The sequence below is a fragment of the Tachysurus vachellii genome, chromosome 22 (assembly GCF_030014155.1).
Source record: "Tachysurus vachellii isolate PV-2020 chromosome 22, HZAU_Pvac_v1, whole genome shotgun sequence".
Classification (NCBI taxonomy): domain Eukaryota; kingdom Metazoa; phylum Chordata; class Actinopteri; order Siluriformes; family Bagridae; genus Tachysurus; species Tachysurus vachellii.
In genome coordinates, this window is record NC_083481.1 from 8,466,483 (window position 1) to 8,483,019 (window position 16,537).

Below are 16,537 nucleotides of genomic sequence, written 5' to 3' on the forward strand. Positions count from 1 at the left end.
GAGTAGGCTGGGATGCAAAATTTTCTGAGATTGAAAAAACAAAAAAAGGGGTGCATTTTATTAAGAGCTAAATATTAACTGTTATTTGTTACTATTTGAATGAAACATGGTCATTTAAAAAAAAAAGAAGCAGCAAACAAGAGATTCTGGTTTTTGTTTTTTTTTTTTTATTTCATTCTAGGACCTTTAAACAACTAAGATAGCTTTGTCTCAGTTTTGAAATAAATAACTCAAACAACATGGATAAACTGAGCAAGCTACTGTATCAGCTTCTGAGAAACACTAATTGATAGTAGAGGGATGTTTTAGCCTCACTGTTCGAACACTCCATGTTCATCAAGAGGATGTAGTTACATCTAAACAGTCTGAAAAAAAACGACATGTTTCTCAAAGATCGTAGAGTGGTCAAGTTTGCGTAAATGGATCTAAGTGTATATATATTTAAAATAATACACAATACTTGTTAAACTCACACACTACTTGAGTGTGTTTGCGGTGTGCCAACAGGGTCAGCAGTCTTTTTTTTTTCTTTTTTTTCATGATTATTTTCTTTGGACATATTAAAAATCTTTTTAATCCTGCAAAATTCTAACACACCAAGAAAATATAGCAGCTTACAGAAACAATACATGTGCCTTTAAATATGTTCATGTTAAACATAGTGTAATATACCACAAAAATGTACCACAGGTAAAAAGTTATTTTTTTTCCTTTTAAGAAAACCATGTCAAGCCATAAACAGGGAAATGTTTACCAGTGAGTACATTTTTATTGCCCAGATTACATACACAGTTACCAAAGTCATGAAACCATGGCTTGCCGGGGTCGGCCTACAGGTCTGCGAGTGATGTGTGTGGTGAGATGGAGGGATCAGTGTGATGCTGAGGTTCCACTTTCTTCTCCGGCTCCAGAGAGCTGCATGAAGAGTTCGCCCAGGTCGTTGACCTCGTCTTCGTACTGCGGCACCGTGCGATGCTCTCGTTCCTCGATGAAGTCCCACAGTCGTACGGAGTTCAAGAACTTAAAAAAATATATATATAATAATAAATTATCAGTCTTTTAGCATTTCTCTGCTATAAAACCAAAGCCTAACAAAAAATGAGCAAATCCTGCCTTTATTAAAAGCATTCATTCAAATTTTAAAAGCAATTGGTGTAATTATGATGCTTCTGTTTGCTCAATAATTGCACACCAAAGACACATTAACAGTGTATATAATTATACAGCTAGCTAGAGACCAGGCTTTTGACACTGTAGTTCAATGTCACTGTGCTCAAGCATCAGTGCCCAGTATTCTTAGCTCAGGCCTGAGGCTTGAGAGGTCCGAGTGTGCATCAGCACACTGAGTTACTTAAACAGGCACAGTGAACAGCTTTAGAAAGGAAGCAGCGAGCTTCACCTTGTGAATCATTCCCAGTTTTTTAAAAGTGGGAATACTTTTTTTATTTGGAAGCCTTTTGGTTTAAGATACACTGGCTTTGAGAGTTTTAATACTGTATGCTACTCGGTCCACTACTCTCACAAACCACACAAATTCAAAGAAATGAAATGAAATGGATTACATTAAGAAAATGTTTGTTCTTTCACACCACGTGTTTAATAGACTCAGACAGAGGGGACTTGGAAAATGTCAAATTGTGTCAGAGCTTCCCCAAAACTACAGATATTGTAGGGATGGACATTTAGTGAACCGAGGAAACAGATTTATAGCATGCGGATGGCTTGTGTCACGTTCCTGGGGAAGAGATGGTACCAGGATGGACTAGGGGAAAAATGCAAGCCAACAAAGGACCTGGGTTCTGGCATTCAGGAGAATGTTACTGTAATCTAAATTTGACAGATGTCATTTTGATTGAGCATCTGTGGGATGTGCTGAACAAAGTCTGATCCACAGAAGCCTAATCTCACAATTTACAGAGACTTAAATAATCTGTTGCTAATGCCTTGGTACCAGATATCTTGTGAAGTTCAAGCCTCAGTGGTTCAGAGCTGTTTTGGTAGTACAAGGGGACCTACACAATATTAGACAGCTGGCTTTAATCTCGTAGTTGATCGTTGTATCTCTCGGCCAATAAAACTCTGCTAATAAAATATTAACTATTGCACATTTTATGTAGCGCATATTCTGCTATGTGAGTTGTTAATATAGAAATTCTAATGCCTTCGAACAAAAGCATTAATAAACCATTCAGAAGGCTTTAATATTGTCAGACCTGCGGTTATAGAAAATGAATACATGGACTGACCAATCAGAATTGAGCATTAATCAGTGAGGAATGTTAACTTGTATAGAAAAACACTATTCATGAATGCGATTCTAATTTGATTTCTAATTAGTAAGTTTCATAGAGAAATCCTCTGTCTATAAGTAAAGTCTTGTTCAGCTAATATTACTGTTGTGAGGAAAAGACATGACGTAGAGATGGAGGTAGTAGAGATGAGGATGTTGAGGTTCTCTTTAGGAGTGACGAGGATGGACAGGATTAGGAACGAGCACATCAGAGGGACGGCTCAGGTTGGCTGTTTTGAAGACAAGGTCAGAGAGGCTATATTGAGATGGTTTGGACATGTACAGAGGAGGGAGATGGTTATATTGGTAGAAGGATGTTGGAGATGGTGCTGCCAGGTAAGAGGTCAAGAGAAAGGACAAAGAGGAGATATATAGATGTATAAAATGAGGACAGGAAGGTAACTGGCGTGAGAGTAGAGGATGCTGAGGATAAAGTTAGATGGAAACAGATGATTCACTGTGAAGACCCCTAACGGGAAAAGCCGAAAGCAGCAGAAGAGGGAGAAGAACTAATATTACTGTTAATAATATAGTTAGTACTCTTTAATTAGTAGTTTTACCCGAACATTTCCTTCAGAGCTGAGTTGCTTTCGAGGCTTGTCCGGTTCTGCCCGTGTTCCGTCTGGGTAGGCGTGCATGTAGAAACATTTCCCTCCGAATGGACACGTTCCTCTTCCCTGGTCAAAATACTTGCATGGTTTTTTACTGCAAAAGAGATCATTATTTGATGTAATGTATCTTTGTTTTTGACACCAAACGAATATAAATATGTACTAAAATGTTTTAAATAAAAAACTTGACAAGAGAGAACATCAGATGACATCAACCTTTTTACTTATTTAGTGCTTCAGCAAGAACAAAGGTAGTTAGTTCATAACCTGCAGTGTAGAGAAGCTTATAGCAGACTTCTAAAAACTGGATTGTTAACCTTGGCCTTTTTATTTAAGTGGGGGCACAAGAACCGTCATTTACACTTCACCACACAAATGTTTAACTAGATCAAAAAATGTTAGAGGTATTAAAGAAATAATTTATAATGAATTAGTAATAACTAATTTTAATAGCAATTATAAACTGATCTTTACCAGCAGAATCTTGAAAATATTTGATAACTATTTTACTGTCATTAAATGATCATGAAACTTATATTTTCCTGCCTTTTTTTATGTAACACTGCTGCTTTGCAGTTTGATATCAAACCCATATAATGCAAGACCTTTTGTGTTTCTTAGAATATAGGTGGAAAATATCTTCGGGTATTAAACTGAAATTTTATGTCATTTTCCTTCCACTAATAGTGTCGCAGTTGCTTTACCAGTCACAAAATAGTAGCTGTGAAAGTCTTCATTAGGAAGTGGGAGGACTAGTGCTGGCTTCGTTAGATAAATACTACTTGAAATTCACATTATGTACAAATTTGGTAAAGAGTCTGTTTGCCTGCAGTCATGGCATACAACAATAAAGAAGCTAATGCACTGAAAGGTTTGTGCAAACTTTAGCAAACGATAGTAAATTTCAAAAAAAGTTATTCCACATTTTCTGTGACTCTACATACCCTACAATCCACAATCCCACAGTTTTACCCTTCCTACTAGTGAGCATGTGTAGTGAAGAGGCCATTTGGGATATTACAAGGCAATGGAGGCAAATAAAAAGAAATGTGATATATTTTAGATATCATTAGATCTTAATAAACTGTCAACCATTTTATCACCCCGAATAGCGGCTCATAAAAAGTTGGCGATGAAGGATGATTGATTAACAGTCTTCACTTTTTACAGCACCACACAAATGTCAGTATTTGGTACACTTGGTACTCGGCTAACAAGGATAATAAAATTCAGCAGAGGTGCATAGTTACAGTTCAGGGGAGCTGACAGTGGAAACATGGACAAAATGTTGGATCACAGATTTGTTACCTTACTGTACTGAACTGTCCAGAGAAATAACATCACTGTAGTCAAGAAAAATGAGATTTTCGCTTTTTGCTTCTCACCTGACTCCAGATTTGAACTCTTCGATAAGACGATTCTTTTCCTCCTGATCTTCCACCCAGTACATGCTGGGGATAACAAATTCAGACACCACCCTGCATTCTGGACAAGACCTGTGTATTACGCAACAATAATTATTATGATGATGATTCATAATTGAATTTTATTTCTTAAGCTTTGCACTAAAATAAATCCTAGAAATTAATACATAGAAATTTTATTACAAAAAAGAAATACAAATAATTGTTCGGAAGTGTTAACTAGCTTAATCCAGCAAGTTGAATATTAGGAGCCAAGGTTGTAGCCAATGTTGGCTCCTGAATGTCTTCCAATAGTTTTAAGCTGTGTTTTAATCATTTTAAGCAAAAAAGCGAAAATGCATTTGGGACGGTGTGACAACAACAACAGCAACAAAATAATGGACTGTCACCCAGCGCAGTCCCGTCTATACAACGAGAATTTCGCCTGTACCAGGAACAGAATCATCTTTTTGTGGGGTTTGGAAAATAACTTGATGCACATCTCAACACCCAACAGCCAACACCAAGTGCCAACACCCTATTAGGTTGAAGGCTTTGATTTATTTATTTATTTATTTTTTTTTTGCTTTACCTCTTCACTTTAGATGACGACAACAACAACAATACTAATAGCTAATTACTATCAATGGCTGTGGTAAAAAGATTACCAGAATGTTGTCACTGGAAGAAGCAAGAGGCTTATTTATGTGAGCATAATAGCAATGCACAGCATACTGTGCTCATTTTTAATGATCACATATGCTGATGCTGCTCTCTATTAATTACCAGATGCTCTCTACTAAATAGTAAATGCCACAAAAATACAGGCACAAACCACGCATAGATGTGTTAGTCTCAGTTACATATATTGTAACTGTTACGCTCAGTTACGCCGGTCAGATATTCTTGCACACAGCAAGTAGTTCACATTATCATTTACTCAGTTCATGTCGTAACTTACTTGATGATCTTGTTGTCAAACTGCTTGGCGCAGCGCCACTGGCGGATACAGCCGAGACAGTAGGTGTGGCAGCAGCTGGACAGGATGCCGAAGCGCCGCTCGGACGGAGACGCCTTCTCGTACACCACCTCCATGCAGATACTGCACACTTTCTCCTGACTCTGCTGCACAGCAAACGCCTGCTCCATGTCCTTCTCAAACGCAGACATACACACCTGCAGAGGAAGAGCATCAAGCTCATGAGCTTACTGTTGAAGTCTAAAAAATGTACAGCCACCTAAAAATACTGAGTACCGCTTTTTCTCAACTCCACTAGCGAGTCCACTAGAGACAGTTTTAATTCATTTTCAAATCAATTTCATGTCCGATTTCTAGAAACTCAAGTCGACTGTCTCTTTAAAAAGTGTGGAAGATTCTAGAAATTCATGTAATGAAGTTTTTAAGCTTCTGATTGGTGACTGCAGCTGTGGCTGTAAAAAAAGCCTAACTTTGGGGTCAGAGGTTTTTTTTCCTTCGATTCCATGGGAAAATCCAAACAATTCAGTCAGGACTTCAGAAAAAAAAATACTTAGGAGCAATTTCCAAAGAACTGAATGAACCATGTGCATCTGTATAAACACCTGTATGTAAATCTAAAAATCCTGCCCCCCCACAGATGCTGCATGGGGTACAAACGATCTTCATGGGATTCATAAACTTGGGTCTGAAAAGTTTGACTGAACCTCAAGCCAACAACTAGAAAACTGGTCAAGAATTTGGAAGCTACAGGTACTAAACTAAGTACATCCGATACTAAGAGAGTCTTACATCAGCATGGTCTGAGAGGCTTTCACACAACAAGAAGCCTCTACTCCTAGACCAGCATGAATAAGCCATACTGAAGTATGCAGGTGATAACCAGCCTTTTGCAGGAGTGCTCTCTGGTCTGATGAGAGAAAAAAATTAACTCTTTGGCCACAACGAGCAATGCTAACTGTAGGGGAAAAGCTTGAACCTCTTTATTCAAAGAACACCATAGTAACTGTGAAGAATGGAGTCGGTAGCAGGATGTGGTTATTGGAAAGCGAGGATGTGTAAGGATACTCCGATAGACCGAGCACAGCTTAGTGTCAGCTGATAACCACATTCAATCACCCGATCGATAGTCGTTAAAGTTGATGATGTAACACATAAGGGCGTACATAACAATATCAAACTTTAGCGCTGCAGTCGTGTCATCACCAGTGTGAAATTACAATGACGTCTCGAAAAACGATGAAAAGAAATATCACCTAGAGGAACACACAATGTTGGACGTTGTTTAATTGCACCTTACGGGTTACAACGTGTTTGCCACCAAGTCTTGTCTCATTAAGTATCCTAATATAGATATTGTTTTAAGCCATGATTTAAAAGCCGTATTAAATTATTAACTGTAAACTGAATGTTTGTTGTGCCTATTTATTCAATTCCCTATCAGAACAATATTATACATAATTACTATAAATAATATAACCTATATCACCACCAACTATTGCATTACTTTGTCTGAAAAAAAATTAAGCTTACAGAAACTTACAAAAAGCTTACATATCAGTTTGAAGATTGGGATCGGCCAAACAAGATGCCAAAAAAAATCTGTAGTCAGAAAGGGCTGGAAAAATGACGATCGGAGCATCTATACATAATCATGTGGAAGAAGAACTATCTAGAAATACTGACACAACACCTCAAGACATCAGAATGTTCAGAACTGTGTCGTTCTTTGGGTAATTTTTCATTAGTGTATCTCTAAAGTTTCAGCAACAAAAAAAAAAAAAAGAGAGTGGGAAATCAAGAGGAAAAAAGAGCAGCCTGACCTGAATGTAGAAAATTTGTGGACTGAACTGAAAAAGCATGCATGAGCAAGAAGGCCCACTGACTGAGTAACACCAGATGTGTCTGGAGACTAATTAAAAGGCAATGCTACATTATACTAACAAATTGTGTAACAAATCGGTCTATTGGCTTTTTTTTTAAATGACTTCTAAACCCTGGAAATATAACATATACTGTGAAGTAATCTTCAGCTTAGATCTTTGCAAAAATATGGCAAAGCCTACATCGATTAAAGTGTTTTATTTTAAATATTTATCTAAAAAGATATGCAATATGAAAAGTTATTAATTCAATAAATGTTAATGAACAGTACAATTATATATTTTGTGTTTGGTAATAGTTGATTTTATTAGCTGTAACATTCCCTGCCTTTATGATCTATTTATTTCCATAAATATATGTTACATAACATTCACATAATGTATAATAACTTAGATCAAGCTACATTTGGGATATTTAAGTTTTTTTTTCATTTTGAATCTCACTCACACCGAATGTCAAAAGTAAACTGTCCTCAGTAAAGTAAAGAGCCAAGACAAAGAAATTAAAATATGTTCCCCACAGATTAGAAATTCATGCCGTCCCTCACCTTCTCATGCGCTGCCCTTTGCACTGGATCATGTGGGTGCAAAACTTGCAACCTGCAAATTTCACACATGTCGCCATGGAGATACGGGCATGTGTCGCCATAGTGACAGTGGCCAGCAGCCGCGTAAGGGCACAGCAGAGCCTGATGGGATATGTCAGGGTACGAGCTGGCTGTGGCTGCACTCTCTAGCCCTGAGCGTATGGCATCCAGGTAGCTATGAGGTTTGACCTGAGAGACGTCTCTGTAATCCCAGCAATCTAGAAGCTCTGCACTTTCTCCGCTGAACGGCTGCCCTCGACTCTCACTGCCTAAAGCTACAAGAAGAGAGGGTTCAGGATTATCAAAAAGACTTTCAGTGACAAAACATTTAAATGACATTGTGATGGTGGTTTAAAACATGGATGAGGCAAACACTGAATAAAAAATAATCAAATTAACAAAACACTTCATTTTGAAGGATTCACAGATTTTATCCATCTGTGTTTTGGGGTTAATGAAAAAAAAACATACCCTCGTTCTTCTTCTCAGTGTTCCAGTGTGCATGTTTCTAAAATTAACTCATTTATAATATAGATTTATGTGTATTTACAAAACATACCTAAATACACAAAATACTAAATTTAAAGGTAATACTCCTTAGCAAAGGTTAATCGGCATTACAATTTAAATTTGGTTTCATTTAAAAAAATAAAATAAAATAGCATCACCTCCCAAATACATCAGTTCCCGATAACAGATCTCAGAGACTCGCTTTCAAAAAAAATATATTTCTCTACAAATAAAAGAGAAAAAATAATCACCAACATAATAAAACAGACAAATCTAAAAAAACGACAAAAAAAAAAAAAATGAAACAAATTCTTGAAGTCAGTCAATACCACAAAGTACAATGAGATGTTCTACCTCTGTCTCTCAGCACGATTGGTTTCTTAGTCATTCTTGCGGCGCTTGGTGGAGGTCCAGGTCCTGTTGAGGGCAGAACAGATGCACCTGCACTACTAGCTCTGTTTGTGGGTTCTACAGGAGGTCCACCTCCACGTCCACCAGGCTTGATGTGGTCATATCTGAAACAAAAACAAGCATTAAACAGAAGAAAGTGATAACAAATCTACCAAACCCTTATGCAAAAAAAATATGAATTCTCAAACTTGATTATCTCACCTGCACCTATCTCCATAAGCACAAACACCTTTCTGATAAAATTTACATATTGTTGAAGGTTTGCTGGTTGCCAGATCGTGTGAAAACATGCACCTGTTCCCCTCTCGACAAACGCCATGAAGGAAATATCTGCAGAGTGAGAACAGGAAAAGGGAACCAGTTAGAACCCAAATGGCTCAGTATCAGACAAACAGGGCAGTGAAACAAAAGCTATAAAAAGCCACGCTGTCGTGAACTATATGTAGTGCACACATAAAGGGAGGATGGAGCAAATCTGACACCGAGTTAAACAGCGATAACACGTTTCACACGCGTTGTCTAACGTGATCAGTTCCGTTAAGGCGCTGTAAATGACACGTATTTAACGTGTTCGTTGCCATCGAGACAGAAAAAAAACACCTCGGCTAGTCAGCGAGCTAATAACACTGCAGCATTTTAGTGTAGCGTCAAAGTCAAAAAATAATGACACTATTCCCCGTCGTGTAAAATTCGGATTAGGTTCACATTTGGTGGTAAAGATCTCTGGAGGATTTGCAGAGTTTTACCTGCAGGTGACTTGCTTTGTTGACATATTTCATTTCATATATACGCAGGCTCTATTTTTCTTCCTGTTCTCATACGGTTTTTTTTGTGCGACCTCTAATTACTGCCGACTACAACACAGCGAACTCGCTGTCCGTTCCGCGCTGTTAAACGCGTAGAGTTGTGCTTGTTGCTTGTTGTTTATTAAGCGATTATTTAATTACAATATCTATAAATTCATCATAGTTTTAATTATTTTTTTTATTTATTAAAAAACTATAACTTTCCCCAGCGTGTTGTATGTTTTCTAAACACCGATTCGCGTTGTCACCACATGGTCCCGTCCCAAATCACGCTTTTAGACCCTTGCGCCCTAGAATTCTCAGGTCGTGTGACGTCTTCAAAGTGCTTACTTAGAGCAGAACAGCAGGGTTTAGGGTGCGATTTGGCACGGGGCCTATGTACACGACGCGTTTTTACGGAGTGCTGATGTTTATAAACGCACACATAGGACCGTATAAGATATAAATCGCGACACAGAGCAGCACCTGGTGTGTAAACTACGCAACAGCAGGGTTAATAAATAAAATAAAAAACATGTATGTCGTAATGACCCATCTGTCCCATGTAGTGCACTATACCTGTCCAGCAGGGGGCGTTTGGTACACGTCCTTGTTGTTTTGGTCACCTGGGCGCTTTACGATGGAGGAAACTGTGGTTAAGTTCAGACACTGCGGGAAAGATATTTATAGATTTTCGACTACAGATGTAAATCCACAAAATGTGTGTCCTGTTTGTCGAAACCATGTCGTTCTTGGACTGTTAGACGCCCCAGTGACGCTTCAACGTCCTTTTACACACGGCCATGAGACTCAATGCTCGTTTCTTGTAGGAGCAAAAGAAGGTCCGTGGTGTTTAGGGTAAGTTTAACCCACAACATACCGTTTAGTTCGGTAAAACATGACAGAAAGTGTACAATCCTTACACACACACACACACACACTAAGTTTATTTTCCGTTTAAGAGAATGGCGCGAGACGGAGCTGCACGTTGGACTCTCAGACTCGACAGGTAAAGAGCGCGCGCGCTTCATTACCTGCAGTGTTGCCAACTCTTTTGCATATTCATTGATATACACACGCTCATTTGCATAGCAGAACATTTCACGTATAGTACGAAGATCTGGAGTTAATGACGTGTAAATAAAAGGAAAAAGAATTAAATAATAATAATAATAATAATAATAATAATAATAAACACTGTATTAACCAACTGTTAATTAAAACACAGAACCTTGTTTATTATAGATCAGGGTTAATAGTCTTTTGTTCATGGCACCAAAACTTATTAACATATCAAAAAAAACTTATTGTAAGAGCACAGAAGAAATTTGTTATGTGAATAGCTTACCTTATTACCTTAACTTATATAAATAACAACCAATCAGAGAGCTAACTACGAGGAACAAAGATCTAAGTAGGTGGACAAATAATCATAATCACTGATTGGTTGTTGGGGAAAAAGGTGATCAATGATTGGTCGTTTGGAACGTTGGCTCATCCGATTGCAAACGATACACATAAAAATCATTACGCCTGAAATTATGACTTGAAAAGTTGCTAACAGGGTCTTAACCTAGCGAGAACATCTCTAAGTTGGTAACACCGAATTTCAGTTTTATAGCTATTTAATGTAGTTCATACATAAGTCTCATAACCAGTATAGGCTTTGACTCTTTAGGTTTGGTCTATAACTACACGCTGTCAGGAGTCCAGAGGGATGAACAAGGATGGGAGCAGTGTGTGTCCATCCCACTGGTACCAACATATAGAAAAGACCTAACACAATTATGGGATAAAGAACTGAACCTCTTTTCATCACTCCCTGCATGGACCCCAGAACGGTTGGTGAAATTTTATCCATCTTCCACCTTTTAAACCCTTAAAAGCTTTATTCGCCAAGTATGTGCAGACATACAAGGAATTTGTTGATTTTTAAGGTACTCTTGGTACATTTACATTTATAGCATTTGGCAGACATCGTTATCCAGATTGACGTACAAAAGTGCCTTTAAGTCTCTATCATTGGATATATTAACTATATATATTAAATTCCATTCAATTCAAGTTTATTTGTATAGCGCTTTTTACAATTGACATTGTCTCAAAGCAGCTTTACAGAACATAAACATAGAACAAAAGGTTAATATAAAAAATAATATAAAGATTAATAGAATACAAAATTCAAGATTAATATTAAATATATATTTAGTTCACAATGTGTATGTATTTATCCCCAATGAGCAAGCCTGGAAAAACTCCCTTATATGGTAAGGAAGAAACCTTGAGAGGAACCAGACTCAATGGGGAACCCATCCTCATATGAGTGACACTGGAGGGTGTGATTATAAATATACAGTCTGACAAATGTAAAATGTATATCTTGTATACATCTTGTATATCAGTCTTTTTGAATCTGACTTGCTGGCTGACCCAAACCAAACCGACTCAATAACAGCTGAATAAAACTGTCATCTGTGCCTGTGGCAGGTTGAACTTTTTCAGTTGATGAAGTACAACCTCTACTGGGCCTTTTTCACAATGGAGTCAATTTGAATGTCCCACTTCAGGTCCTGGGAGATGGTAGTTTCCAGGAACTTTAATGACTCTTGAACACTGCAGCCACAGTGCTGTCCATGCTGGTGAGTGGGGGGAGGGCAGGGGGGTTTCTCCTGAAGTCTACTATCATCTCCACAGTTCTGAGCATGTTCAGCTTCAGGTTGTTGGGACTGCACCAGACAGTCAGCTGCTCAACCTCTTGTCTGTATGAAGACTCGTGACTGTAGTGTCATCTGCAAATTTCAGCAGCTAATGACAGAGGGGTATTTAGAGGTGCAGTCATTTGTGTAGAGAGAGAAAAGCAGTGGGGAGAGAGTGCAGCCCAGTGGAGCTCCAGCGCTGATGGTGTGGGTGTTGGTTGTGAGTCTTCCCAGCCTCACTCGTTGTTGACTGTCTGTCAGGAAGCTGGTGGTCCACTGACAGATGGAGGTTGGTACAGAGAGCTGTGTTTACTTAGGAGGGTACCTGAAATGATGGTGCTGAAAGCAGAGCTGAAGACCACAAACAGGATCCTTGCAGAAGTCCCTGGTTTGTCCAGATGTTGGAGGATATAGTGCAGTCCCATGTTGACTGCATCATCCACAGACCTGTTTGGAAAGGTCTGGTAAGCAAAATGCAAGGGGGTCCAGCAAGGGTCCAGTGATATCCTTCAAGTAGTCCAACACCAGCCTCTCAAATGACTTCATGACCACAAATATTAAAGGAACGTTTCTGTAGTCATTTAGTCTTGTGATTTTTGGTTTATTGGGTATAGGGATATTGGGCATAGGGGGAGGGTGTTGATGGCCGAGTTGTAAGATAGTCAAAGATGTTTTTCGAACCTGCAGTAGAATTTGTTCAGGTGTTCAGCCATTTGTTGATTGACCTCAGTGCGAGGGGATGGGGTCCTGTAACTGGTGATGGCTTTCCACAATGACAATGTACTGTAGAGTCATTACTTGAAAGCTGTTTTTTTCAGATTTTCTGAGTAGTTTTGCTTTGCCATTCTTATCTCCCTAATTAGTGTGCAACGTTTAGTCCCCAGTTCTGTAGGTGTCCTCTTTGGCCTGGCAAAGCTGTTTGTGTTTTGCGCTGAAGCAAGGTTTGTCATGTTGAATGTTGAATAAGTCCTGAAGGGAACACACATGTCGTGTATATATATTCTATAGAATATTATATATAACGTTCTTACATTTTTTTTGTTTGCAAAATGTGTATAGATTTATAACGTTTTATGCTGCTAAGTGTAATGCAGGTTAACTAGGGGGATTGATAGACTAGTAGAAGTTGTCACAGTAGAAGTTGTCACAAAGCAGCTGTACAAAAATCCAGATGTAGATTTAGATCCCTAATGAGCAAGCCAGAGGTGCTAGTGGAAAGGAAATACTCCCCGAGAAAACATGTGGAAGAAACTTTGAATGGAACAAGACTCAAAAGTGAACCTATACATCTCAGGTTATATACGGTGTAATTTATTAAATTATTAAAACAATATAAAAACCACTATTATTAATGATTAAAACCCTGGGATTATAAATTGTTACAGCATACATTTGGAGAAAAATATAGACAAACAGTAGTAACAGATATTATCTAGGTATTTTGTGAATAGAACTCATGAGATTTTTTTAGTAGTCATGAGAACTATTATTTGAAATATTTTTGAATACATCCTGTGTTGGTATTGTGTTGAAATCTCCTAATAATAATTAATCATTAGTGAAATAATGAAGGAATAAACATTATGAAGTGTGCTATCAAAATTATCAGTAATGGCAAGACCTGATGTGAAGATGATTATTTTTACTAATGAAGTGTTTTTTTCCTCCCCACTTCTTACACCACATCAGTTTGCTAGCATAACAATTTTTGGGACACATTTTAAGCTTTACCGTTTTCATTACATTTAACGTTATGGCTTATCCATAAAAAACTAAAGGAACAGCCTTACAAAGTGCTAACACTGGAGACTCATTCCAAAAAGCTAAATAAATGTGTCCACATGGAAAACTTCTCCATATCAACAATTACGTGTTTTATTTCCCTTTATCACTGTGTTAAGTATCCGCCATACATGAGCTAGTAATTAATATGTTGCAGTGTAAAAATGATAACTTATTAAAATGAATGCTTTCACATAAACCAGAGCTGCACACTCATCCAAGCTGCTGTTTATAGAAAAGAAAACTAAACCTTCTGACTAATCAGAATTGAGCAACCAGCAGCATTGTGGTATACAATCAATAAAGATTCACATTTACTGAACTGAATTTCAGGAGGAATTATGCATGTGCACATTATTATTATTCTTAATTTTTTTAAGATTCCATGAGGAGAGGGAGTTTGGCTCGTGTTGCTATGGTTTCGCCCTGACATTCATTAACCACATGAGATCGCTGGACAGCAAAGCCCCTCTTAGTGGAAACGAGTTCACCGGTGGCCACGTTTTACCCCGAATGAAACGTGCCTCCATGTATATCAAAGTGTATGAAGAAATATCACAACATGGATTTTACATTGTTGATAAATAAGTTCTTGTGCTTTAGATATCTGTTTAGTTGTTTCAGATGTTTTGAATTGTATTTTATTAATGTAATTTGTAATGTTTAATTAATTATTTCATTTTAATATTTCATGTATAATATTATGTGTAATAAAACTAATTAAATCTAACTAATATGATATTAATGTCCCTCTGGACTTTATGTAACCACGTTTTCCTGATTAATAGACGGTTCCTGGCGTGTGGAAGACGTGCTTTGTTATTGTGCCTCAGGAAATGACTTCTATTGTATGTTGTTTGTAAGGTGAAACTGACTTGTAAAAGGATGCCAGCTCCTTCATGTTCACAACATTATTGACTAACAGTTACAATGAATGTAGAACTGTGAATGCGACGATACTTCTCCGAACACACACGATTAACTTTGAACAATTGTAGTCTAAGCCAACGACGTTAATACTGTAAGCTTAATACAAATGATACATAACAGTAGACTGTTTTTAAACCTGCTTTTACGACTTCAATTAAATGTTGTTTTTTTTTCTAATTAAATGACATGGACCGTATATAATTACTGACTCCTTTTTTTTATCAGTACACTGGAGCTAATTTCTGCTGCAGAACAGATCGATTTATTAGACCTTTGCAATCAGTATAAACAAATAAATGTTTCTATCGCTGCTATGTCTAATTAAAATTAGTCAGTACACTGAAGGTATCCTGCTTATGGACATGCAATAAACAATAAGTAAATGTTTTTACTTTATTTGTTCTTTTAAACTATACCATAAAGTATTAATTAGAACACAGTCTTTATATTATTGCTTTAAGAAAAAAATGTTTGTGGGTGCTATGGGATGGGGGAGCTTTGTTCTCTCTTGGGGATGCTGTAGCACCTACTAGCCCCTCTCTGGTGCCGCCTATGCTTAGGGCATCACAGAGGACAGAAATGGGTTTGATACTGTATCACCATTTACTTTGAACAAAAACCTTTGCGTTTTTATGAATATATTGCCCCTGGTGGGCAAAATAAAACCAAAATACTTTAAAAATCTACAACTTCTTAAAGCCCCAAGTCATACGAGCCACACTGTGCCTTAACATGCAGATATGCACAGGACTTGTTAAATTTATATTTATTTTTTTTTTAAATCTTTTAGCATTTATAGTATAATAATTTGTGAATTTTCCACTGGGATGAATAAAGTATCAATCTGTCTGTCTGTCTGTCTGTCTGTGTCTACCAAAGTATTCAAACATTTCTGCCTAGCAGAACAATGGCCTTTATAAATCTATAAAAGTCACACACACTAGAGTAGAAACATGATTGTGTAGTTTTCTTGTTTTTTAATTAAACACAGACGTGTATTCATAAAAATGTCCACACCAGCGTCTGCCCTAAATTCCACTTCCCATAATGCACTTACAAAGATGGACACCTCGGACCACGCTCACAGTCAACTGATTACTGCACTTATCTGGACACATACACACACGCACACACACACTGAATAATCTTTTACCTCACAAAATATTCACACAGCTCTGTCTACACACCTGATCTTACAAACCTTCTGGTCATGTATGCTGTTCCTGGACTTTTGCCTTGACCTTTGATACCCGGTTGCACCTCACATGACACACTGCTTCTGCTTCTTCTCTGTTTTTGATATATGCCTTGTTTGTTATTTCGAATTGTCTCTACGCCTGACAAAACTGCACATGATCATTACAGAGGAATTTATGAAACATGTAAACATGTTGTTAGATTGGGGTCGAGTTCATACTGAATTGAATAAAGAAAATATTTTGAAAACCTTTGAGTCTCTCTTGAAAAATATTGTTATATTCAAAAATTTTAATTCTAATGTGAAATAAAGACTAGATTTTTGGATTTTTTTACATGTGTAATTTTAAGCATGCTTTATTATATGATTGTGATACGACCAGAAATTTACTTCCTTGCTTCTTTCTTTATTTTCGATTTCTTTTTTCTTTCTTTCTTTCTTGAAATGTAGGTCTTTATATATTGTCTTTACAAAC

The 16,537-nt window shown here is 37.4% G+C and overlaps 2 protein-coding genes across 3 annotated transcripts; one reads left to right on the top strand and one right to left on the bottom strand.

Annotated features, from left to right (window-relative positions):
- Positions 1 to 152: 152 nt before the first annotated feature.
- mkrn2 (makorin, ring finger protein, 2) lies at positions 153 to 10,171 on the bottom strand. 2 transcript variants are annotated; one of them, XM_060858012.1, is made up of 8 exons: positions 10,036 to 10,171; positions 8,873 to 9,001; positions 8,615 to 8,775; positions 7,712 to 8,025; positions 5,266 to 5,480; positions 4,287 to 4,397; positions 2,851 to 2,995; positions 153 to 1,020 (listed from the first exon to the last, which is right to left on the bottom strand). In XM_060858012.1, the coding sequence occupies exons 2-8, from the start codon at positions 8,959 to 8,961 to the stop codon at positions 871 to 873; spliced, it is 1,185 nt and encodes a 394-aa protein (XP_060713995.1). In that variant the 5' UTR covers positions 8,962 to 9,001; positions 10,036 to 10,171; the 3' UTR covers positions 153 to 870. The 2 variants fall into 2 exon arrangements, with proteins under 2 accessions (XP_060713995.1, XP_060713994.1); XM_060858011.1 differs by lacking the exon at positions 10,036 to 10,171 and adding an exon at positions 9,418 to 9,546.
- Positions 10,053 to 16,266, top strand: mkrn2os.1 (MKRN2 opposite strand, tandem duplicate 1). The gene is made up of 4 exons (XM_060858013.1): positions 10,053 to 10,314; positions 10,419 to 10,465; positions 11,135 to 11,297; positions 14,315 to 16,266. The coding sequence occupies exons 1-4, from the start codon at positions 10,097 to 10,099 to the stop codon at positions 14,520 to 14,522; spliced, it is 636 nt and encodes a 211-aa protein (XP_060713996.1). The 5' UTR covers positions 10,053 to 10,096; the 3' UTR covers positions 14,523 to 16,266.
- Positions 16,267 to 16,537: the final 271 nt, after the last annotated feature.